This window comes from Danaus plexippus, chromosome 4 (assembly GCF_018135715.1).
Source record: "Danaus plexippus chromosome 4, MEX_DaPlex, whole genome shotgun sequence".
NCBI lineage: Eukaryota > Metazoa > Arthropoda > Insecta > Lepidoptera > Nymphalidae > Danaus > Danaus plexippus.
Window position 1 is genome coordinate 6,786,746 of NC_083538.1, and position 24,871 is coordinate 6,811,616.

At 32.9% G+C, this 24,871-nt stretch overlaps 2 protein-coding genes across 2 annotated transcripts; both read left to right on the top strand.

Annotated features, from left to right (window-relative positions):
- The first annotated feature begins 1,144 nt into the window (after nucleotides 1-1,144).
- Nucleotides 1,145-22,172, top strand: LOC116768413 (cadherin-23). Its single transcript, XM_032659124.2, has 29 exons — nucleotides 1,145-1,284; nucleotides 8,633-8,999; nucleotides 9,735-9,886; nucleotides 9,992-10,210; nucleotides 10,572-10,863; nucleotides 10,998-11,170; nucleotides 11,460-11,657; nucleotides 11,829-12,022; nucleotides 12,230-12,430; nucleotides 12,738-12,852; nucleotides 13,003-13,165; nucleotides 13,243-13,400; nucleotides 13,790-13,945; nucleotides 14,208-14,387; nucleotides 14,687-14,821; nucleotides 14,912-15,096; nucleotides 15,312-15,571; nucleotides 16,094-16,257; nucleotides 16,391-16,558; nucleotides 16,925-17,082; nucleotides 17,243-17,424; nucleotides 17,685-17,914; nucleotides 18,346-18,534; nucleotides 18,909-19,186; nucleotides 19,414-19,645; nucleotides 19,931-20,116; nucleotides 20,408-20,743; nucleotides 21,187-21,382; nucleotides 21,592-22,172. The coding sequence occupies exons 2-29, from the start codon at nucleotides 8,798-8,800 to the stop codon at nucleotides 21,936-21,938; spliced, it is 5,649 nt and encodes a 1,882-aa protein (XP_032515015.2). The 5' UTR covers nucleotides 1,145-1,284; nucleotides 8,633-8,797; the 3' UTR covers nucleotides 21,939-22,172.
- Nucleotides 3,058-4,376, top strand: LOC116768415 (prostaglandin reductase 1-like). The gene has a single exon (XM_032659126.2). The coding sequence runs from the start codon at nucleotides 3,104-3,106 to the stop codon at nucleotides 4,112-4,114; it is 1,011 nt and encodes a 336-aa protein (XP_032515017.2). The 5' UTR covers nucleotides 3,058-3,103; the 3' UTR covers nucleotides 4,115-4,376.
- Nucleotides 22,173-24,871: the final 2,699 nt, after the last annotated feature.

Consider the following 24,871-nt stretch of genomic DNA (forward strand, 5'->3'; position numbering starts at 1 on the left):
ACGACCGAAGACGACACGGGATACGATGGACTAAACACTAGCCAATCCGTTTTAGATTAGAAAAAACTTTTGACAATATGTTATATATTAAACCTTTTTTTTTTAGAACTGGCTGACATTAAAATTCAAAATAAAAATAAAAAACACTATTTGGTATTAAATAATAATGACCAATTGGTCGATGGAGGTCATCGATATTTATATTTTAGTATATGTAGTTTTAATTAAAATCAATTAGTATTATAATCAGATCTTCACTAAATCGGCTTACGTAATATAATAAGAAAATCGTAAGTTTATTATTATATAGAAATTTAAAAAAAGGAAAGATGCTTCACTTGTAGGCAGTGTTATTTAAATTTGGAACGCCGTCCAGCCGACCGTGAAGCTCCCTCGGACGCGGTGGACGCGCGCTGACCGTGACGCCTAACCATATGCTACATGGATTTAATATTAATAAATTTACTATAAAGCCTCACTCTCGTGTATAGAGAAAGCAATTTATAGAATATTTTTAATAAGATCAAAAACATCTTCATTTCCAATACGACAAAACTAAATATACTTAAGGAACTTTTAGGACCATTAATACGTTCTTTTTGTATTAAACATCGCAATTTTCGTGTCTTCATAGTATTTTCACTTTTAAAGTTTGGAGTACAGTTAAATAATGGGTAACATTAACTATTTTACAAAAGGCAAAAATTATACATATATAATACTTACCATCCCTACGATACAAAAAGGTTAAAAACATTTATTTCTAATTCACCAATGTTATATTGTTGTCAACCAAATTTGACATAGCATCATCCAAAATAATTTTATATATCTCTCTGAGAAAAACCGTTGTAATACACTATACTCGACGATAATATTATAATTTAATAATAAAAATCACCCTAGTTCACACTTGTGCCTGAGCGTTAGAAGACTGTCGAATAATTTTAAATCATTTTATTAATGAAATATATAAAGAAGTAACCAAACCGATTAAATGATTACTTCTCAGTTCACTACCAAACTACTATTAGAATCAAAATCTAAATTCGAAAGTAATGTGAAAATTGCACTTGTTTATGTAGCTTTGAGGGATGTAGTACGTTACTTAGAAGCTACTCACCAGTCACCAGTCTCGACTAGTCCGCCCGACGCGCTGGTGTCGCCGCCGCAAGAGGAAGTGCAGTGACTGAGCGTTGCTTTTTGTTAACAAAATTTCAAAATTGGAATAACGCTGTTTACTTTTTTTTTATTCATTATTTGCGACCAGCTTCAAAACAGTTTGTAAGTTTTTATATTTCAAATTTAATTAGTTATTGAATAACGAAAACAATTTGTTTAAAATAATATGTCTTATTATAGCCGCATGTTATTTACAGTACATAAATAAATAAAATATACATTCATAGTCTATTACAATAAATCAAATATTGCTTGGTTGTTCTAACCTTTGATTTTTTTTTATAAGTAGGTACACAAGTAATTCTAATTAATATATTTGTACAAACAAAAAAAAATGTGCTAGAAAATATTTAAATATTTAATAACTCATTAAATGCCGTTGCTAAAATTCAATTTCTTTTACATTTATATACATAATTATAAATTTATCTTAAATTCAGGCGAAATTATAAGCGTGGTTATATTTATTATAATCAATTAATTAATGATTCCAATTTAATTCATTTGTTTTGCAAATCTCATGGTATACCTATTCCATATCATAAATTATTCTATTAAAATGAATCGATCGTTCATTAATCATCATGATCACAGCCCTGTTCCCTTGTATAGTATATCAATAAAAACTACAATAAACAAGTTTATCTAGAATGTGGAAGCTCGGCGTAAACCCGATCGGAAAACGTAAACAAATCATAGGAGCAAGTAGATCGTGACAGATTCCAATTTACGGGTCAGATAACTTTACGTCCGTACGAAATAAATTTATTTTAAGAAAGCATTTCAATGTTTTACTGTGTTATCCATTAAAATCATTTGTTTATCTTCCATTTTAAAAGTGATATTTTTAAAAAATTCTCTCGTATATAAATATTAATTAACACTTTCTAATACTGATATAATAATAGTTTAATTATAATGAACATCAAATTTATGCTATTTATAATTTATATATTTAGTTATTCAAATGACTAGAGATTAGATATTGTAATATAATATATGTACCTACTAACAATTCTTTACTAAAATAGACATTTTACTCATTCAAAATATTCAAATTGTAATATAAATACATATTTAAATAAAAGCCCATTAAAAGAAAGTTCAGATATAAGTATAAGAAAAGCGGAGTTTTCACATCAAATAAGCGAATGCATTACGGAAAATATCTCGTCAAAAAAGTTTTCATATACATATGTGGAAATCGCGCGAATATCACTAATAAACAATATGGCGGCCTTGTTAGATGCAGATGTTATATAAGATTGACCTGCACCCCACTATCATGTAAAAAAATTCTAGACTATTCCTTATATTTCCCATCGTAAAAAGAACTTATAATATTAATATTCAACATGAATTATCTGTTTTATAAACAAAGACGATCTAAAAAAATATAAACTATTTTATAAAGAAGTGTCAATAAAATGAATAAATATGAATGTGATTTAAATATATATACATATTTTCTGATTTAACATTTTACAATTTAACATTTAAACCAAAATCTCATTAATGACTTTTTCTAGTTTTCTATAGGTTAACCTTTTTATCTCCTCTTAAAGTTAAATTCGACTTAAGACCGAGAATAATCAATTTATTTAAATAATTAGATGACGTTGAACAACTTAAGAAAATATGACAAATCGTTGATATTATTTTATAAAAAAAATAACATCAACAAACAAAAAGATAAATATTTTTTTTAGTTAATACAAGAAATAACATAAATATTACTTATTATAAAATCCGTAACTTCGAATATATGTTTTCAAAAAATTCATTGTGCAATAAGTTATAATCGATTGGCTCGTTCAGAAGACGATAATAAAGAGATATGAGACATACACATAAACGTAACATATAAGAGGCCGTTTGAGACGGTCAGTGTCATTTATACGTTAAATATATTGGCGTCAACATGGTTAGGGCTCGGAAATACGTAGTGAAGAAGAAATTTGATGGTGTACCGAAACGAGATGATTATGAAATTGTTGAATACGAATTACCGCCAATACAAAATGGCGATATTTTGGTGAAAACTGAGTGGATAAGTGTGGACCCTTACCAGCGTGCATACCATGACAGATATCCAATTCCCTACGATCAGTTTGGATTTCAAGTTGGGATCGTAGAAGATTCCAAGAATCCCAAATTCCCCGTCGGAACGAGGATTGTTTCCCATAGGGGATGGTGTGATTATAGCATTATCAACTTAAATGATGGTAATAAAACGTCTTTTGATATCACTTACAAGCTACCCGATTTAAAAGGTCTTCCGATATCTCACGCTATCGGGGCCGTTGGTATGGTTGGAGCTACAGCTTATTTTGGTTTCCTCGAAATCTGTAAGCCTAAGGCTGGAGAAACTGTTGTGGTCACTGGAGCCGCGGGGGGAGTGGGTTCGTTAGTGGGACAAATCGCTAAAATAAAAGGATGCAAAGTCATCGGCTTCGCTGGAACAGATGATAAGGTACAATGGTTAGAAAAGGAATTAGGATTCGACAAAGCCTTTAATTACAAGACAGTTGATGCCAGAAAGGCTCTTAAAGAAGCCGCTCCGAATGGCATAGATTGCTACTTCGACAATGTAGGCGGCGAATTGAGCAGCATTATCATGAATCAAATGAATAACTTCGGTAGAGTTTCTGTCTGTGGAAGTATAAGTGTATATAATGAAGATTTTAGCCAATTGCCTAAAGCTCCTATTGTACAAGTCGATATTGTTATGAAGCAATTAAAGGTCGAGGGATTCCTTGTACCGAGATGGTTGAACCGTTTTCCCGAGGCTTTTTCTGATATTGTAAACTGGATCCAATCTGGACAATTAAAGGCGAAGGAGCATGTGACAGAGGGTTTTGAAAATATATTTGACACATTTGTCGCCATGTTATCCGGTGAAAATACCGGTAAGGCTGTCGTTAAACTGTAATTACTTAATGTTTTATTAAAACATAATACCGTTTATTAAAAATTTCGTTATTTTTATATATTTTTCGTACTCGCTAAGAAGATTATCTTTAACTTAATCAGATAAAACATGCCTATAGTATTATCTGGATTAATATCAGCAAGTCACTTAAATATTATCAAAAATATCTGTGACAAACATGTGGCTACTCATGGTACATGGTACATGGTACATGGTCTACAGATTAAAAACTAGCAATGAACAATTTTATTCTCTAGTTGGAAATATTAATATCATATAATTCAGTTTCATATTTGCATATTGTTGATATATTTATGTTTTGAAAAATATTATTTAATATAAAATTTCAAGTACAAAACCCAATAACTTTTTGTATTATAACCATACTTTAATTTATTTATCAGTTTTCGTTGTTTTAATAATTGTTTAAAACTTATATCGCCGTACTGTTGTCACGCTCGATACACATCAGTAACCACCTGCGATGGGGCAAACGCCCTTAGCGTAACCCATATCTATATATCAGGTCTGTACATACAAATATTATATCTTTGCCTACATGTTTGTATAAAAAGAGCAATAAAATATTACAAACTTTTGCTACTTAAAAACCTAACTTTCGTTGTAAAAGAAATAATCGCACAATAATTAAAGCGCTTATATTTATCTTAAAAAATAATAGCTCAAAAAAGTAGTCTCTAGAGGTATGTGTCTGATCGACGAAATACTCAATTTAAGTAATTTCTACTAACAAGCAATGTAGAAATGAAAAAATAACTCCAATGCGGCTTCGAACCGCATCTTTTTAATGATATCAATTTATTTTATCTGTAACACCAAATAAACAATGAGATGAACATGTAACGATACACTTTATGATTGGTGTTATATAAAAAACAAGTCTCGATTCTCTATATAATTATATATATTTAAATAAACTTATAAAATCGTACTGAATACGAAGGAAGTGACCCTATAATTAAGACTGATTGCGAATGATACTTTCGCGTGTAAAAAGCGGTTCACCTGCTATGTCTTCGCCGGATTGGCAGTGTATCCATTCCCAGCTATAGCATTGAGTCATATTTTCCAAGTATTCTATACAGACTGAAGCTCTCAGTCGTTGGGAAGATGATAATAATAGCGGAAAAATGATTAATATTAGAGAAACTGAAGTTGATAAACATTAGTATCGAGATAGATTTAATTATTGCAGATTATCAGGTGGGAGAAGAGAATCTACAAATGAAAGTAACGTCCTTTTTGTGTGCTATCATTATAAACCCATTTTACCTCACATGTTAAATTAAAGTTGTATACTTTGTGTTGTCTTCTAAAAGTGAAATGATAGCTAAGTTAACTATTTATTTCATGTCGGTATCTCTGATCTGGCAACATTTCCCTATGACGCAAGTCGGTTTAATGGCGTGTGTTACATGACACACGCATCTAACAAATTTAACTTTTTCTTCCATTTTTACACTCCACACTAACAAATTACTTCTTGAATTCTAGAAGGTAACATAAAAATGAAAGTAAAGAATCTGGATTATTACACTAACAAGGTATAATGATTAAAATTGTTGTTTTAATATTCAAGTCTTGGATGATCGTTAACTTAAAAACAGATAAAAATGAAAATATCTCAAAGCGAATGTTATTTAAATGAAACTAATATTTCGGATTACTTTGCGTATTTTGGGAGTGTATAGTTTTTAAAAATAATTAAATACACGTAGTACCTAATCCGAAAATATTAGTTTCATTTAAATGAATACTCGCGAAAGTGTAATGATACTTCTATATTTTTCATCCCTCAAGAATTTCTTAAAAAAGACTGGTAACAAATATATATGGACTATATTCAATAGATTCTTTTATGTAACTAGGACAGAATTTTATTAAGATGTTTACGCGTTAAGTAATATTCTCGCAACATACATTTCAAAACATCGTATAAACTTTTAGCACTGAATTAACAATTCGACAAGCAAATAACAGTAAACTAATAACCTTTTAAATTGTTTTATACGCTTTAGATGGAAAAAGAAACGAAGTTTTATGTTGAAGGCAGAAATATTTTGTTATTACTTATAAATATACCTATATAGGTAAATTAAGTGAAAGATAATGGACACGGCTAATTTTGAATTTTTTACTGATTACCTTATTATTCCTATTCTTATTACCCTTATTCCTGGAATAAGAGTGTGGACTTTACATACATTGTATAAGCGTTATATATTTAAAAAATATAATAAGCATTCTTATAATTTTATTTACGAAATAAACTATTAATATTTTGGATATAGAGGACTGTCGTTTATAATTAATAGTTCACGTTATAATGAGAACGTATTAAAAAAAATTACCATACGGATAGTAAAATGTTTAGTTCATTATTGTATGTATCTATGAAAGGATGTTTATAATCGTCGGTGAGTAGTAGTAAAAATAAACATTTCCAAGGATAGTCGAATTATGTTTTTAACCACACTATTTACAACTCTGAAAAATTACAAATCAAATTTTGAAGTCTTACTGTGACCTACTAAAATGTCAACATAATATCTAAAGTAATAATCCACTTAGCAAACAAATACGTTAATGAGCTGTGGTAATCCGTTCAAACTATTAATTGGCTTACTATTACGGATTAACTGAGACCCAATCACTTAAGTCACTAATTGGATGAAATGGACAGTGGTAACATGTATAATTATATTTTTAAATAAAACAACTTAATCCTAAAAACTAACTTGCTACCGTAGGCTATACGCGACTTGTATCCTATCCAATCCTGACTACATTTAGTTCATACAGATCGTTCTTCGCCTTCTATCTTGATAAGTTCATTGAAGAACTGAGGGTAGCTTTCTCTCGTTTTGGTAACCGTTGTGAACTCCTTTCGTACTTCGCTATCATCCGTCATGCCCATCGAGCACAAATAACACACATTGTGTGTACATGCCTAATTCATGATACACTTTCTAGACTGTTTCGGATACACAGGTCAATCATTATCGATTATATAGGATCTCATCTCTAAAAGTTATCTCTTAGCGTAACTAGAAAAACCTTATGCAATATTTCCAAATAACAAAGAAATGGGTTATGTTCTATTAACACAAGTTTTTATGCGGAAGGTAAGGAGTGACAATATATTAGCTGGTACAATAATCTCTTTTACTGAATTAATATTTACATATTATTTAGCTATTATGTCTAAAAAATAATTGTTATTTGATATGGTGCTTAGTCTTTAATTGTTTTTAACAAAAAAAAAAGGTGTACTAGTTAATTAGTACAAGAAGATTTTCAAATTATATCTAATATAACAATAAATTTTCCCAGTGAAATGTCCCATTGGTCAGACGCAGTCATCGGCCTTGTCACGCTCGGAGCGCTCTTTGACTCTTTTGTTTCAACCGCTACACCAACTCATTTTGACAACTATTTGAGTCATTGTCACAACACGTCAACGACTCTTAAAAACGTTACACATCCGTTAATGCGAGGTCATTATTTAATTACTTTTATGTAATAATATGAATGCTGTCTATTGTTTTAATTTTACTCGTGTGAAAGAATCTGTTCACAAATTTTACTTGATGTAATTAAAGAATTTCTGTGAACTCTTGTCGTTAATTCGCTAGCAAACTCGTGAAATATCTCTTATGTAACCTTTATGGGAGAATAAAGCTTCAATTTTCATAAAAAAATTAGAGTAATTAAAAATGTTAAATAGAATCTGACAGTAAATGCTGCAACTTTTAGCTATATCCAAACAAATCACTACAAGTTAAAGAGAAAAACTATTCCGAAGCCAAACCTTCGTAATCGGAATGAAAACAAGTAATAAAAATAACTAAAGTTTTTTTTACAATTCGTTTCAGAGAAAGACAAGCAGCTACGCAAATACTTAAAATTTTTGTTTATTTAAAATAAGAAATTCGCTAGATCTTATGACTTAAATATAATTTTATGCAATAATTTTTACAATAAGTCAGAAAGACTAAAGTTTCTAAGTCTTGCGATTTAAAAATCTTTTTTCTTTTTATACGAGCTTGTGTAAATTAGAACATTTAAGACGATGAATATATATATATATATATATATATATATATATATATATATATATATATATATATATATATATATATTGTCTGTCTGTCTATATGTCTTTAAGTTCGTAAAATTATGTGCTAATGTTACAATAAAACAATAAGATACGGACAGTTAACAAACTCAGCCTTTGACATGCACTGGTTATCCGATAGCTTTACCCCAGTTTTACAACAACATTCACATGTTCATACAATATGTTAAACATATGGATAGACTTATACACTATATAATATATTAATGAATCTGTCAGCTTAATTAAACTTTGTGTCAAGTGTCAACTCAACATTTTATGAGTATATTCAATCTTACGAACTCACTTTCGAAACTACCATCAGTATGTAATAATCTAAATATAAGAAACAATTAAACATTATCACCTATCTCTTACAGGTGTGATTTAAGTGTCACGTAGCAGAAATTAAGCATAGAGAGTGTCAACACTTTCGCCCGTATTGCACGCGCCAAATATTCTCACGGTGAAACCGTGCGAAGAAAAGTACCGGGAAAATGCTCTTTATTACAATAAACAAAAGGATTCGTTGCGGTAGATGAACGATGTCGCCAGGGATGCGTTTCTCCGCAAGGAGTGCTAAAACACCACCAAGAGTGAGATTAAAACCGGCTATATGTGCCATATCCGTAATTTGGCTAATGATCTGTGTAGAAGTCATATCAGCAAACAGACCACCACGGTTTCTTATAGACGGACGTTCAGAAATCGTGATCAGATTAAAAGAAGGTCCAGATACACCAGTTGGTTAGTAAATGAATCTATTAAAAAATATATATATATTTAAAAATATAATTTGCCTTCCATTTCCTAGCCCTTAAGAACTCTTTATAGGCCATATCAATTATAAGAGGGTGAATGTCGAAAAGCAAGTTTTAAAACAAAGTGTAAACTGCGCCGGGAAAGACAAGCGGAAATTGCTATAAGGGGGAAGTGGTGTTACCAAGACAACAAACACCCAACAGGGGAAGCCGTACAATAATCCCGCTTACCTGGAATTCGAAACTAATCGTTATTAGTCTTCGCTATTTTAGTCCAGAAGTTTAGAAACTTCTTTTTATGATTAAAATATATATACATATATATATTTATATATAAAAGACTTTTTTATAAAAACCAGGTGTTCAAACAATTATTAAAAGTAGTTTTATATCATTAGTTGCCATTAATTCTTATATTTCGGCTGAACTGCTTTTTTAGATATTCTTTTTATTTTTAGTTAACGTTCATACCTGTATACAATGAACAAATTTAGGAAAATTATTTTTATTGCTCTGTGTGTTTATTTAGACTTATTTTCTTAAGAATTTATTCCATTGAAGGAAGGTTTTTTATATAAATACACTTTTATAAAAATAAAGAACTGAAGCGTGATTAATTGCAAACTGTTACAGTTATACAATTTATTTAAAATGATTTTAACTGTTACAACAGCTTGCTATTAGATTTTTACAAAATGTTGACTTTTGCGTTTTATTTCAGGAAGTTTAATTTACCGATTAAGAGGCGTTGACTCCGATGGAGATACTCTGCGATTTGGTATAAGAGAGCAAGTCGGAAGTGATATATTAAGAATAGAAGCCATTTCGTCCAACGAAGCTAATATATATTTAGTTAAGGAATTAGATAGAGAGGTAGGTACTGTTTGACAATAATAAAACGAGTACTTTTATATTGAAATTTTAAATATATTTAATATATGTCTTGGAATCATATTAACATTAAAACGATATTTACAGATTCGCGATGAATACTCATTTGTATTAACCCTGACTGATGGTCATTTGGGGGAAGGTAATTATATAACCCAAAGTTTTTTGCTACTAGTAGAGGACGTCAATGACAACGAACCTATATTTAAACCGTATCCTCCGGCTATCACTGTGAAGGAAGATGCATTACCTGGAGTATTGCTTACTGTTGAAGCAACTGATCTTGATGAGGGTGCATATGGCCAAGTAAATACAGTCGAAATAATTTTAAATAAATTAATTATTGTTCCAAAAATATTGAACATGGAAAGATAACTTTTAATTTATTTATAAGTAATTTTTTTAGTTAGATTAGTAATGCATTTATTATTAGATATTTTTTGGTATAGCTTCATTCGTACTGGATTCGTGGAATATTTTGCCAATGTGAATATTAGTATTTTAATTTTATGTCAAAAGAGTTGTTACCTCGTAACTGACATATTATGTCAATACAACACAGCTGATTTACGACACCTAATGATATTCCAAACAACCAGAAAAATAAAATAATATTTTTAAAAGTGAGAAATACAATCATCCATTTATTGGATTGAAAATATTTTAGGTTCTATACAATTTACAAGAACTAGATGGCGATGTAGACAACTTTGCCATTCAAACTGTAAACGGGAAGGGAGTTATACGACTAACAAATCGGCTAGACTACGAGCGGAAATCCCTTTACCAATTGCGGGTTCTGGCTATAGATAGAGCAAACCAGGGCCGTGTTAATACTGGAACTGCTGCTATCTTAGTAAAAGTGCAGGATGTTGAAGACCAACCTCCAGAGTTTGTGGTCGCGAGCCCAGTTACCAGAATCAGTGAAGATGCGCCGGTTGGGACGTCTGTTTTACAAGGTAATTATTCAGCTCATGCTGTAATTAAATTATCAACATACAATAACATATCAATCATAATTATTGAAATAGAATAAAAAAATCTTGTGAAATAAAATATAACCTAGCTACAAGCATTTTTATTGTTTATTTAGTCAGGGCAATTGATGGTGATAGAGGCATCAACAACAGAATCTCCTATAGCATTATATCTGGTGGAGAGGAACACTTTGATATTGACAGCAGTTCTGGGGTAGTGTACACCATCAGTCCTATAGACAGAGAAGACCCTAATAATAGCAATGGAGCCTACATACTAGAGATATTGGTGAGAATTAAAGACTTTAAATTTAAGAAAAATGCATGTAAGCCTTGTAAAATGTTTATCGAAAGTTTTACATTTATTCAATATTTGAGTTAAAATCTTCTCATACTAAGATTCTGCATTTTTTGGATTTGATTCAACATCATTAATTACAAAATATTACAAGTATTCATGCATCCAATACATTGTTTCAAAGATTAATTTTGATTAAACTCATTTAATTTTTTTATAATGCTACAATTAGTTTTCCTGTGTCATAGATTATATCAGATTATTTTTTTTTTACTTACAGGCCACAGAGGAATCTCATATGGTATCACCACTGCCGAGTGCTACAACTGAGGTGACTGTCATTATAACCGATGTGAATGATGAAAAACCGAAGTTTAAAAGCAATAGATATGTAGGAGAAATCATAGAAAATGCCCAACAAAACACACCAATAACCTTCCTACAGGATGGTGTGCCGGAAGTATTCGACTATGATCAGGTATAACACAAATCTGACCTATATGTATTTTTGTATTCTAAACAATATTTCTATTGCAAATATGAAAACTTTTATGTTTCAGTGACATTTTTGTTAAAATTTATATTATGTTATCAAAAAAAAAAAATAGTTTAAAGAGAAAATATACAAATAAATTAAATTTTATTTCAGGGTAAAAATGGGACTTTTGAATTATACTTAGTAGGTGACAATGGTGTTTTTGATGTCACACCTTTTAAGGGTATAAATGAGGCATCATTTTTAATAAGGGTCAATGATCCATCTTTCTTAGATTACGAAAAGGTTACTGTAATGAATTTCAGCTTGGTTGCCAAAGAGATTGTTACCAAAGAACCAAAAATGAGGTAAGCAAGATCATTTATAGGAGATAACGCCTTTCAACACGACAAGCTAAAATTGTTAAATAAAGTGTAATGGTCGTCAATTAAGACTCACCGTAATTATAGTTTAAATGAAAGAAACGACTTGAGAATTAAATAAAATAAAACATACGTTGTCATTCAATTTAATTATAATTTTTGTTTACAATAATGTTGCCATATTTCTTTCAGTATAGTGCCGATAATGGTTCATATAAAGGATGAAAATGACAACTTCCCGGAGTTCACGGAGACCGTTTACACTGTGTCAATTCTTGAGAACTGTGCTGTTGGTACAACAGTGGCTTGGATTCAAGCAACCGATTCCGATTCAGATAGCTATGGAACTAGAGGCATCAGATACACCGGCCTGACTGGCAGTGTTGCACATTTGTGAGTTACACATCAACAAATTAGGTTTTATAATTAACTGTCATTGTATATTCTATGTTTATTAATCTGTACCGTGATTGAGTTATTCAGAACCATATTTTGAAGGTTTTTTTTATAATATAGAGATTCTATTAGAATATTTTGGAGGTAGGCGTTAATTTCTTAAGTGATGAACAACTTTCTTGTGTCAGTCATAATATTCTTTTTTATAAAAATTTTATCATCATATCAAGTTTTTTTAATCTGTAATTTCTTTATAACCAGCCAACATTATTTCGCCAATGTGACAACAAAACAATAATTTCAGGTTACATTTGAATCCAATATCTGGTGTGATAACAGTGAAGCAGGCCGGCGATGACAGTTTTGATAGGGAACTAGTGTCAAGACATTATGTGACTGTTGAGGCAAGGGATGATCAGGTATTAAACATCTTATTGCATCGTGCTGTATATATATGTGCATTTATATATATGTGTGCGTGTAACAAATAATGAATCAATTTTTTATTAATAAGTCATATAATTTTAATTAAATTCATATACTGTATATATATTTTTCCATAACATCAGGGCAAAGGAAACAGAAACACAGCACAATTAATAATAAATATAGAAGATGTGAATGACAACGCTCCAATGTTCCTCGCTAATAAATATGAGGCAAGGTTGCTGGAGAACTCCTTGGACTTTGAAAATCCGCTTGTATTGGAAGCAAGAGATTTAGATTTGAACGGTGAGTTATTTAATAAATATTTATTACTTATAAAAAAAAATTATATAATTACTTTAAAAAAAAATTCTACTTTCCAGGAACAAAAAATAGTCACATAGAATATTCTATAGTCGGTGGTGATTACAAAAACAATTTCTCAATAGATCCAAATCTAGGTATAATAATACCAATCGGCGGGATTGACTTCGAACAAATCGCGGGTGACAACACTAATATAAGGCCCATACATTTGACGGTAAATATAATATTCAATAAAAAATTAAAGACATTATTTATGTAACTCGGATACATCTTATACTGCTGAGATTCTTGCGAAAATTCATGTCATAATGAATTAACAATGTTATTTTTTTTTTTCGTTTGTGTGTTGCCAGTTCTATTCGTAGATATTTAATACTTAACGATAAATAATTTTGAATCATAAATTGCTTACGGACTGTTGTGTTCCAGAATATTTTAAAATTAAATTGTAACATGACTCCAGTGGTAAATGAAGCAATTATTTAATTGGAAGAATTTGCGATTAACATTTTAAATCAGCAACAATAATGTATATCAGCTTTTAATATATCTCTTCAACTAAATAACGCATTAATATTAGATATGCATATATAATGTTTACAGGTCCAAGCTCGTGACTTCGGCTCCCCTCCATTATCGTCCACAGTTCCCGTGACGGTGTATGTGGCGGACGTGAACGACCACGCCCCCTCGTTCACACAGACGGTGTACAAGCGGGCCATCCCGGAGGATATGCCGGGGGGAACTAGTGTTATAGAGGTGAGACGTACAACTTATTATATGAACATTATATAACTATAATTATATCAAGATATAATTCTTTTGTAGGAAAAAAAAAAACTTAATTTCGTCTAAAAAATATGAGTATCGTGAACTTATTATATGTGCGACATTATCAAAACTAACTATTATAATAAGTATTGTGAAGACGTCTTCCGTATCTGAGATAACCCAATAAACTTGAAGTTATACATTGTTTATTATTAAATAGTAATAATATGTTAAAATATTACCCTAACAGGTCAAAGCCCGCGATTCAGACGGCTCGTCTCCCAACAATCGTGTGGTGTATCGTATACAACGCGGCGCCAGCGACAAGTTTGTTATAGACTCCTTCTCGGGCCTGATCTCCGTGGCTGCCGGAGCCAATCTGGACCCGGACCGGACCGAGCCCACCACTAACAGATATGTACTCACTGTGGTTAGTATATAACACTCCTAGAACTATTGGTGATATTAGTTGTTTTAAGAAGTTTTAAGAAGCAAAGCCAACGGAACAAGATAAAAGATGTAAACAGCTTCTTCACCTAGTAGCAGTTTACTACAAAACAATTGCAAAACGATAAAAAAGTGAACAAATTTAGATAAGTACCTACATAAAAAAACTGAGCAAAAAAAAATTGTTTGATATTCTATTTCAAGAATGTAGTGGGTATACACCGGTTTGGTGTTTAAATTTATATTATTTTTCAAAATAAAAATTTTTCCCTATATTCTTAGGTAGCTTTAGATGGTGGCATAGGAGACCAACAGCTGAGCGCGTCTGTCATTGTAAATATAACGATAGTGGATGTTAACAACAAACCACCAGTATTAGTTGAACCCGGAGTCGTACACGTCATGGAAAACACACAGGTCAGTCGACTGGATTTTCGGTCAGTAGTACATTATAAAGTATTTAATAAAATCATATTGTATTATTTAAATGTGATATGCATTTTAAAGGTGGGTACAGTAATATATCGGGCCCACGCATACGATCTCGACGAACAACCAGTGTTGAGATTTTCCATAGACAAGGAATTAAGTTCCGGACGAAATGAGGATGGCGTCCCGGTGACTATCAACGACTACGACTATATAGGGATATGGGATCTGAACACTATCGACGGCACCCTGAGGATTGTTAGGTAGGAAATTATTATTACTTTACACAATGTTATACATAGATGTATCCAGCGGGTTATGCGAAATAGCTGTGACCAGAGGCGACTTGACTTCATAACCTCAAGCAATGTTAGATAATTTTCTATTATGTCTTCAACTATAAAATCCTAAGTATACAACAACATTGGTTTCCAGTAACGTACACGCGAAATATATCACCACCTTCAATTTTTTTCAGATCTTTGGACAGAGAGAAAGTGGAAATTATAAAACTGGTGATCACAGTCGAGGATATGGCGGCCATGAGTAACGGACCAGTGCAGAGAGCTTCCGCTATACTGACGGTTATAGTACAAGATGAGAATGACAACAACCCCAAATACAGGAAACCATTCTACAAGACCTCCATCACAGAGAACTCTAAGAACGGCGTCCATATTGAAACTGTCATAGCGGACGACGCCGACAGGAACAGAACTATGACGTATATGTTGGAAGGTTAGCTGGTGTTGCAAATGTCAATGTCAGAATTTAATGTGTCAGATTCCTAGCTGGCTGAAAAAAATATTTCATAATATTATACTTTAACGACAAGCCATTGTGTGAACAGCCAACAGACCGGCCGAAGAATATAGATAATAAAAATCTATAAATAAACAAATATTATTTCATTGTTATATTGCCTTCTGTCCGAAATATTTTATAAGACGGAATATGATTTATAAGACAAAAAATATTATGCGTGGAGTCCCTCCGCGCGGAAGAAGTGGAACTTTGTAGTGTCTGAATGAAAACATGGAAAGCGTAAAAATTGATTATAAAGAAATTTTTAGTGTTTCTTTAAGGCAAACATTATTAACATTACTTACAAGTCAAAATTGATTGCCCGCATGGGGTTTGAGCGCCACGCATTCCCTCTCTCTCTCTTTTTATCCGCAACCCCCGGAGCGTTAAACGCTTAACGCAACCTTGTCGGAAGTCGCGTAAGAAGTTTCACATCAATAAATATTATTTGCACAGGTCCGGAGGAGATATTAGGGCTGATACACATGGAGAGTTCTACGGGGGAAGTGGTGGTAGCCAACAGAATAGACCACGAGCTACAGCCTTGGATCAATGTGACCGTCAAGGCTACGGACAGCGGAACGCCGCCCAGATCCGCGGCGGTGGAGCTGGTGATACAGGTCGCTCACGTTCATTAACAACGTTCTATATCTTGATCTTCGTAAACATATTTATTGACGTTGATCAGTTTAAACAACAGCAACCCAGGTCTTTTTCCGTTTATCGTTATAAACCCTTTATTATATCTTTTAGGTATTGGATGAAAACGACAACAATCCTATATTCGAGCCTTCGTCTTTCGAATACAGAGTAAGAGAGGACATAGAGCCCGGCAGTACTGTAGCCGATATTGTAGCGAGAGATGCTGACTCGGGCGAATATGGAAAGATTACGTACTTACTGGACAGAGTCTCTACACAGGTTAGATATAATTAATAAATGTCTAAATGAACCGTGAACACGGGCGTCGCCTGCTCGTGTAGTTTTTAAAATAATAAAATACGCGTAGTATAATCAGAAAAATACTAGTTTCATTTGAATAAATACTCGCGAAATTCTTGAATCTCATTATATGTAAATGTTGTAAAAAATATACATAATTATTTCCATCCCTACTAATAATAATAACAAAGTACATAGCACTGTTTGTTAGTTATTAAGTCGCAGGAATTACTTAGGCAACTATCTTGTGGGTACAAGTTTACCGATGTTGGTGTATTTCATTTCTATCTGTGAATAAAGAGTCTATAAAAAGTCCTTTAATAGAATGTTTCAATCAATCCCCAGGGCAAGTTCCTAATAAACCCGGAAACTGGGGCGCTGAAGGTGTCCGATTATCTGGATCGAGAGACGCAAGCGAGTTACAACCTGGTGGTAGAGGCCTGGGATAACTATCAGTTCGGATACCTCAGCGGGGAGAGTCGCAACGCGTTCAAACAGATCGTGTAAGCTATGAAGATGATACGCGTTACAAACACAATATAAAAATTATTATCAAAATAACAAATAGCCTTTAAAAGATTTTTTGATATCAAATAATATTATTTTAAACTATTAATTTGTAAAAAATTCAAGTAACAACTTTAATTTACGTTAATTTTCTAGTATCCACGTAGAGGACGTGAACGACAACCCGCCCGTCCTCACCCTGCCTACAGGCTGCACGACTATATCCGAGTTCCACAACCACCGCGAGCCGATACTGTCGGTGACGGCGAGCGACGCAGACGACACCGCCACGCCCAACGGACGAGTACAATTCCATCTGGTGGGGGGAAAGGGACACGGTAATATTTTGCTTTATATATTTTACCGGCACAGATTTAAATTATTTCAAATTTGTTCCTCCATGTTGGAGTTAAGAAGCTATAGAGATAAACAAACATATATAATAACTCACAAATCGTAGGTTTAAAGTGAATACGGTATTCATAAAGATGAACCAAAAATATAATAAGTACAGCATATTAAATGTCTGTAGTCGCACGCGGCCGCATACATTAGTATTGAGCGTTTCATATGTTTATTTAGTGGTTTTCGTTTCCAGATCTGTTCCGTTTCGAGCAAGTCGGCGGCGACGCTAACACCGGCCGTCTGTACGCGAAGCAACCGCTGCAGGATCGCTTCGGCAACTACACCTTCATCATAGAGGCCAGGGATCTCGGCCTACCCTCCAACGTCGTCAGAGACGAATTGAATCTGTGTGTCACAGATTACAACGATCACGCGCCAGTGTTCGTACATCCGCCACAGAATGTCACCATTAAAGTGCCGGAAGTGAGTATTGACAAAATATTTAACCAATAAGCTACTAGTATCAGTACTTGGTACTACATACCAACAGTTTGAAGATTTACCGATCAAATAGAGTTTGAAATGACGTTGATTAAAAACTTTGACACTATAATTGTAGGCTGGTACGCCGTCGTAACAAATAATAAATATAATATTATATATATATATATATATCGTAAATTTAAAGTGAGAAATAATGTTCCTTGACTCCATACACTATGTTTTTTTATAAATTCACCATAACCTTATATCAACAAAAATTAATTAATGGCCAAATTTATTATAAGCAAATAAACCAAAAATTGATGGGTATAATGTTATAACACAATACAAATTAAAAATATTCTTTGAAAGTAAAAACTTTTTCCTGATCATATATCTGCCATCGAACTAAAGAGGTTTTCATCTCGCAGAATGCAACAATAGGCACAACAGTGGTCGAAGTGAAGGCTATAGACGCTGACATCGGGCCCAATGGCGCAGTCCGCTATAGACTGCGACACGACGCTCGCGGCTCATACAGGACCTTCACTATACATCCCACCAGCGGAGCCCTACGGACCACCGGAGCGCTAGACAGAGACAAACAAACAACCTACCAGGTAGTATACTTGAATACTAATACTAATAGTAGTATAATATATTAAAAATAAGACCCAAAGACCTTGTAAGTATATTTAATCCTTAAAAGGTCCACAATGTCCTGTGACCCAAATGTAGGATATCACCTTGGCTTGATGAAATAAATGCTCCGAATAAATTAATACAAGCTTTATAGTAGAAAGAATTGGAGTTTCAATTAGTGTGTAAAAGCCTTTATATACATAGTTATATATATTAGAGAAAAGAAATAAGGTCCAACTTTTTAGTAGTAGTCAGATAAGAAAATATCATCACATTTTATTTAATAGTGTATGTTACATATTTATTATTTAATATTGTATGTTAAATATTTAATTAAATTGCTTATTTTCAGCTGAGAATAGAAGCCTACGACCTCGGCCTGCCAACTCCTCTCAGCTCCGACTTGGATCTTACAATTTACGTCCAAAACGTGGACAACTATAAGCCGAGGTTCCCCGACAGACGGCTGCATTTAAATATAACGGAAAATGAAGAATTCTCTACGACGCTACCGAGAGTGCTGGAGAGAGACGAGATCGACCGCGGCGACGAGCCCATGCTGCCCGTGTGTTACTACATCGTGCACGGAAATGATGAAGGCTTGTTTGAACTCGACAGGGCTACGTACAGGTATCGGGTTTTGCAAGTTTCGACACGATTTTTATTAATTTATATATCTTATCTAAATGTTTATTTGATGATCACAAGAGCCTTACTTTTACAATAATAAGACTATACACACAGTATTAGAAAATTCTTTAATTTCTAAATATTTATATTTAACGTATATGTGAAAGAAATTATTCCAAAATAGCTAGTATTATAATGTGTACTATACAAATGTTTTTCATCTACAGATTCAAATCAAAACCGTTAGACAGAGAACAAAAAGATAAGTACTTGATAACGGTTCTAGCAACAGAGGACTGTGTACGGCCAGACTATGAAGCTAATGGGGACGCAAGTACACTACAGATATACATTAATATACAGGATGTGAACGATAACGCGCCTCAGTTCATCAGCAAAATGTTCACTGGTGGGATCACAACAGAAGCAGACTTTGGAATTGAGTTTATGCATGTCAAGGTCAGTTTTAATAAAATAATAATATTAGATACCCAGGTACACTACTTCACCTGTAATGATAACTTTTGCATCTAGATGATGTTTGACTTATTAAGGTTTTAATTATAAATATACGAGAAGGACGATCTCTAACATGATTCATTAAAGACATACAAAATATTGTCCCTCTTCTAAATATACTTCAACTAAAACCTATTATTTAACTTAAATTAGAAATTAGTACACTAGTTGAAAGTTAATAGAAATTTATACACACTGTTATTAAAATTTCTATAATTTTGGCAGGCCATAGACCAAGACGATGGTGTGAACGCTAAGATAAACTATTATCTTCTTGGAGAGGTCAAGGAGACCCTAACTGAGGGTCTGGAAAATTTGGCGGTGTCACCTTTCCTGGTAGACGTCGACACGGGAGCTGTGACCTTGAACTTTGACCCTCAGAAGGGAATGAAGGGCTACTTCGACTTCAAGGTATTGAACATTTCAGACTAGATAACTCTCGTATAATTTATAATACAATAGCTATTTCTAAATTAAAAGCTATTGATTGCTTTCAATCCTCTAAATCATAGATTTAATTAAAACCTGTTGTTAAAAAAAATATATTACTTTGATATTCGTTGCACTAAAATTTACTTGTATAATCTAAATGTGTCACAGATTAAAAATAATAAATAACAGATGAAAAACCTCTCACAAAATAGTCCCTATCTAATAATTTAGAATATATTAGTGCTAATCAATTTCAAATAAACATTGCAGGTATTAGCGAACGACACAGACGGTTTGCAGGACGAGGCTCACGTCTTCATATATCTGCTCCGCGAGGATCAAAGGGTGCGTTTCGTTTTACGTTCCCATCCTTCGGAGATACGTGATAAAATAAACATATTCAGAGAGAGGTTGGCGCGTGTAACGGAATCCGTGGTCAATATAGACGACTTGAGGGTGCATGAAAATAAAGACGGGTCCGTAGACAACACCAAGACGGATCTGTACCTGCACCTGGTGAACAGCGGCGACCACTCGGTGCTGGAAGTGGAGCAAGTCCTCAAGATAGTGGACAAGAACATCGAACACCTGGACGACCTGTTCAAAGTGAGTCCACCGTGTCTACATCGTTTATAAACTTAGTAAAAAACTCTTTTGGTAATCGGTGAGTGTTACCAGTCGGAAAAAATTTTCAAGTATGTTTTATAGTTGTGATTATTTATTTTTTTTTATACAACGGAAATATATTAAATTTTTTAATAATAATATTTAATGATAATAATCAATATTTAGGAAATTTAAAAAAAAATGTATTAAATAAAATTGTCCCTTCATCCCTTTTTCATGTTAGTTAGCTATATCAAAGATTTTTAATAAAAATATTGAACTATGTTATGAATTGCAGAATTCAATGAAATTCAACATTTTAAAGAAAATAATTGAAACTGTTATCATTCACAGATAGCATACAACTTCCACAGCGATGGAATAAAATTTAAAGCTGTAAATGTATTATTATATACAAATAATACTATTTGATCAATAACTAGGAGTTCAACGTCCTGGACACCCAGCCGGCGGAGTACCAGCCCTTGACGGCTGACACGCTGTCGTCCCAGCAGGCCGTGTTCTGGCTGGTGTGGACCGCCGGCATACTGAGCGCGTTGCTGGCGGTCACCGTCATCATGTGTCTCTCGCAGAGAGCTGACTTCACCAGGAGACTGAGGGCCGCCACCACCGCCTACTGTCAGTGTCTAACTTATAAGTCTTTAAAATAAAATATGACGTACGTGTACGTCGTTTAATAAAAAGTCACTTTTATTGACGGTTCAATTAAAAGGAAATTCAATGTTGCCATTGCAATTAGAAGTAACGGAAAACTAGTTAGTCCTCCTGTTGATATTGGAACTTTAGAAACTAAACTCTAATCATTAATATTATATTAATTCAAACAGCTTCCCAAACGTCGGGCGAAGCTGACATGACGATACGAAGTTCGGGAGGTAGAGTCCCGAATACAAACAAACACAGCACCAAGGGCTCCAACCCTATTTGGCTACACGCGTACGAAAACGACTGGTACAAGACAGACGATCAAATGAGTCACTCGGAACGAGACTCGCTGGACGAGAACGCCGTCGACCAGGACCTCAGCAACGACAAGCCGTACTTCATAACGACCTACCCGAGTGGGGACCAGGACCTGGACAACCACAACGACCTGGACCACCGAGGATACGACTTCTACCAGCAGCTGGAACAGGTGAAGAACGCCAAGAACATGGAGACCACGGAACTGTAACACTTTACCGACCGACGTGCCTTCATCATGAACTATTCACTTTAACTCTCCCATACTAAGATTGGGAGAGGGACACACCGTCTCTATATCTGCTTGATAGATGAGACAACGTCCATACTAACATAGTACCAACGCTCTCATATTTGCATAAGATTTTTATATATATTGCGTGTTTGTATAAAATGTTATAATTTTTTTTTTATATAATTTATAATATATCCAACTATTGTGTGATTTTTTTTGATTTCGTACCCGTTCCCCAAAATTATCCTCTATTTTAAGTGGGTGTATGTTTTTGACTTAAGATTATTATTATTTGTCATTTTTAGGAACCGAAGAAATATGATTCAACGATTATATTAAATTTTGAAATAACAATGGGGAATTACTTAAATACCTCTGTTAAGAAAACACGTCCAGAGTACATATTATTGTATGACATCTTTGAGGCTGCTGTTAGTGACTTGATCGATCGTTAAAAATGTATGTATTGATACGGATATTTATTTTAAAAATCTGGATACGGTTTCGGTTGTTTCCTCAATAACATCACTAGTGCTCACTTCCCATTTAAAAGCTGGAGGCAAGATACGTTTCACAAAGCCTACAAAACCTCGACAAACCAAAAAGAAGGCCTGAAACTACTTGGACCTCCCCACCACTACCTAGTAATAACTATGAAATCGGGAGAGTTGCGATTAGAAGTTTAAAACAATTTCAATATATAACTATATCATCATTACATAATCATTATGATGTACTTTCACTACGATTTACTTAATTTATATTTTATACTTGACATTAATTACAACTAGTATTTTTTTTATTTAAGCCGCCATGTTGGATTAAAAATGTCGTTGCAAATTTAACCATGCTAATTGCTTTGTTTACTGTCATACTGAACTTGTAAACCACTCAATAGAATATATATTGATTAATTTTTTTTGCAAGAACCATTTTTTTCATCTGAACAAATTAAACTTACTTTGCATATTAAATAAAAGTTTGCAAAAAGTTTTTTTAACATATATTTAGTGTTTAAATGCAAAAAAAAAATCAAATACAAATTTTCATTAACGACTAACAATTAATTTACTTCTAATAAATTGCGGATACTTTAAGCCAGTATAATGTAAAATCTTTTAATTGCTATGTGTCACGTATACACAGCCAGCTACGCATAATAATATTTCCAAATGAGCTTCTATTTTATAGATATAGAAAGGTAATTTACTGAGAAGTTTAATCATATACGTGATTTAAGGCTTGTTCACATGACATCCACACATAATATCACTATTCTAAAGTTGAAAAACTTACAAAATGGTATAACGATTTGATGAAATAATCAACAAACAAATAAAAAGCGAAAGTTCAGAAGTTATCATATCAAAGGTTATTCCGATTATTCATAGTGATTATGCTGGGTTCAGACTTTCTTATCTGTAATTACTACTATTACGATAATTTTTGAAATCTCGATACAAGATAGAAATTGAACGGAATTATGACATCATGATATTCAGACTTTGAATGTCGCAACAATCATGGTTTTATATTTAACAATGTCTGGTCTTCGAAAATTTCTGTTAAAAAGAATATTGAAAGGAGCTTCACGTCCATTATTATGAATCTTCGCTATAAAATTGGATTTACTTTTTTTATATTTCTGCAAAATTAATAGAAAAGGTATTTTTTACAAAAAAAAGTACTTACATATAGTAATAAGTAAACGTTAACAGTTATAACAAAATTGTTCTTTAAAGACATCCCGGAATGTAGTTAATTTTCAATTCATCTTAAAAAGGCAAAGTAGGTACCTGAATGTGTCGTAAATCGGTAGATTTACTTTACAGAAGATAAAATTCAACGACAATTATTTCTTTTTTCGTAACCCTTGGAAAGCTCAATATTGATGTGTCGCCTTAAGGGCTAGGGTCACTGACCTTTAATATATATATATATAGTACAATTATTTTGCCAGCCATGAACTGTATAATACCTCTCTCTATATGGAAGGAAAATACTCTTTAAATACGAAACTAAATAATCTCATGTTCGATACTACAAGTGACATAGATTTAGCGATTTATATATTTTCATCAGACTTCATCAACTTCTCTGCTTGAATCCGCTTGACAATATTTAGAGAGAACCTTAGTAAAAAATTTAAGTATTACGGTGGAGCCATACATAAGTATGCTACCCCTAAAAATGTAAACTGAAGCTAGCGTGAAGGTTTAAGTATAATTATTTAGTGTATTATAGACTCGAATAAAATTATCATAAAAACAAATTGTTTTAATGTACTTAAAAAGCAGACGGGAATTGTTAAAATCTTCATTGAAGGTTTGATTTCAGCCATATTTATATCACTCTTATCACAATCGGCAATTACGATAAACGTCATATGTTAGGAAATATTAAAATCATTATCATGGCATATGTTTAATAGTATTCAGACATCAAATGTTAGTGCTCAATCAAAGGGCTGGATGCGATCAGACACGCTCTTCAGCCGCTACGACATACGCTTACAGCATTTTGGTGGAGAAAAAAATAACAACCAGCCTTATGACGCAGTTGTTTGAATGTTGTGCGCAGGTCACATTCAAATGTATGGAGATCAGACGAAATCGTCACTAATGACATTTTTATATGACAGCGCTAGTCTTTTTTTTTTTTACAGAATATATTGTACGGCATATTTTGGTCGTAAACTTAATAATACGTTGTTATCTGTTATAATTTAATGTCAAAAATGTGTTTCACTTTTTTTACCCACAAAGTTTAATGACCTATTTTTTTACTTACTGCAAAAAAATAGACTGATCTGCTAAGAAATTTTGATGTCAAATATATTTTGGACTAGTTTGATACCAAGTCTGCCGAGTGTAGATAATATGCATAATCGTCCTGTTGGAAATGAATCA

Excerpts from the sequence above, each read along its gene's own strand:
- LOC116768415 (XM_032659126.2), top strand. The coding sequence starts at position 3,104 with ATGGTTAGGGCTCGGAAATACGTAGTGAAGAAGAAATTTGATGGTGTA.
- LOC116768413 (XM_032659124.2), top strand. The coding sequence starts at position 8,798 with ATGTCGCCAGGGATGCGTTTCTCCGCAAGGAGTGCTAAAACACCACCA. Across the intron at positions 9,000-9,734 it reads AGGTCCAGATACACCAGTTG|GAAGTTTAATTTACCGATTA; the intron begins GTTAGTAAATGA and ends GTTTTATTTCAG. Across the intron at positions 13,401-13,789 it reads TAAGGCCCATACATTTGACG|GTCCAAGCTCGTGACTTCGG; the intron begins GTAAATATAATA and ends TAATGTTTACAG.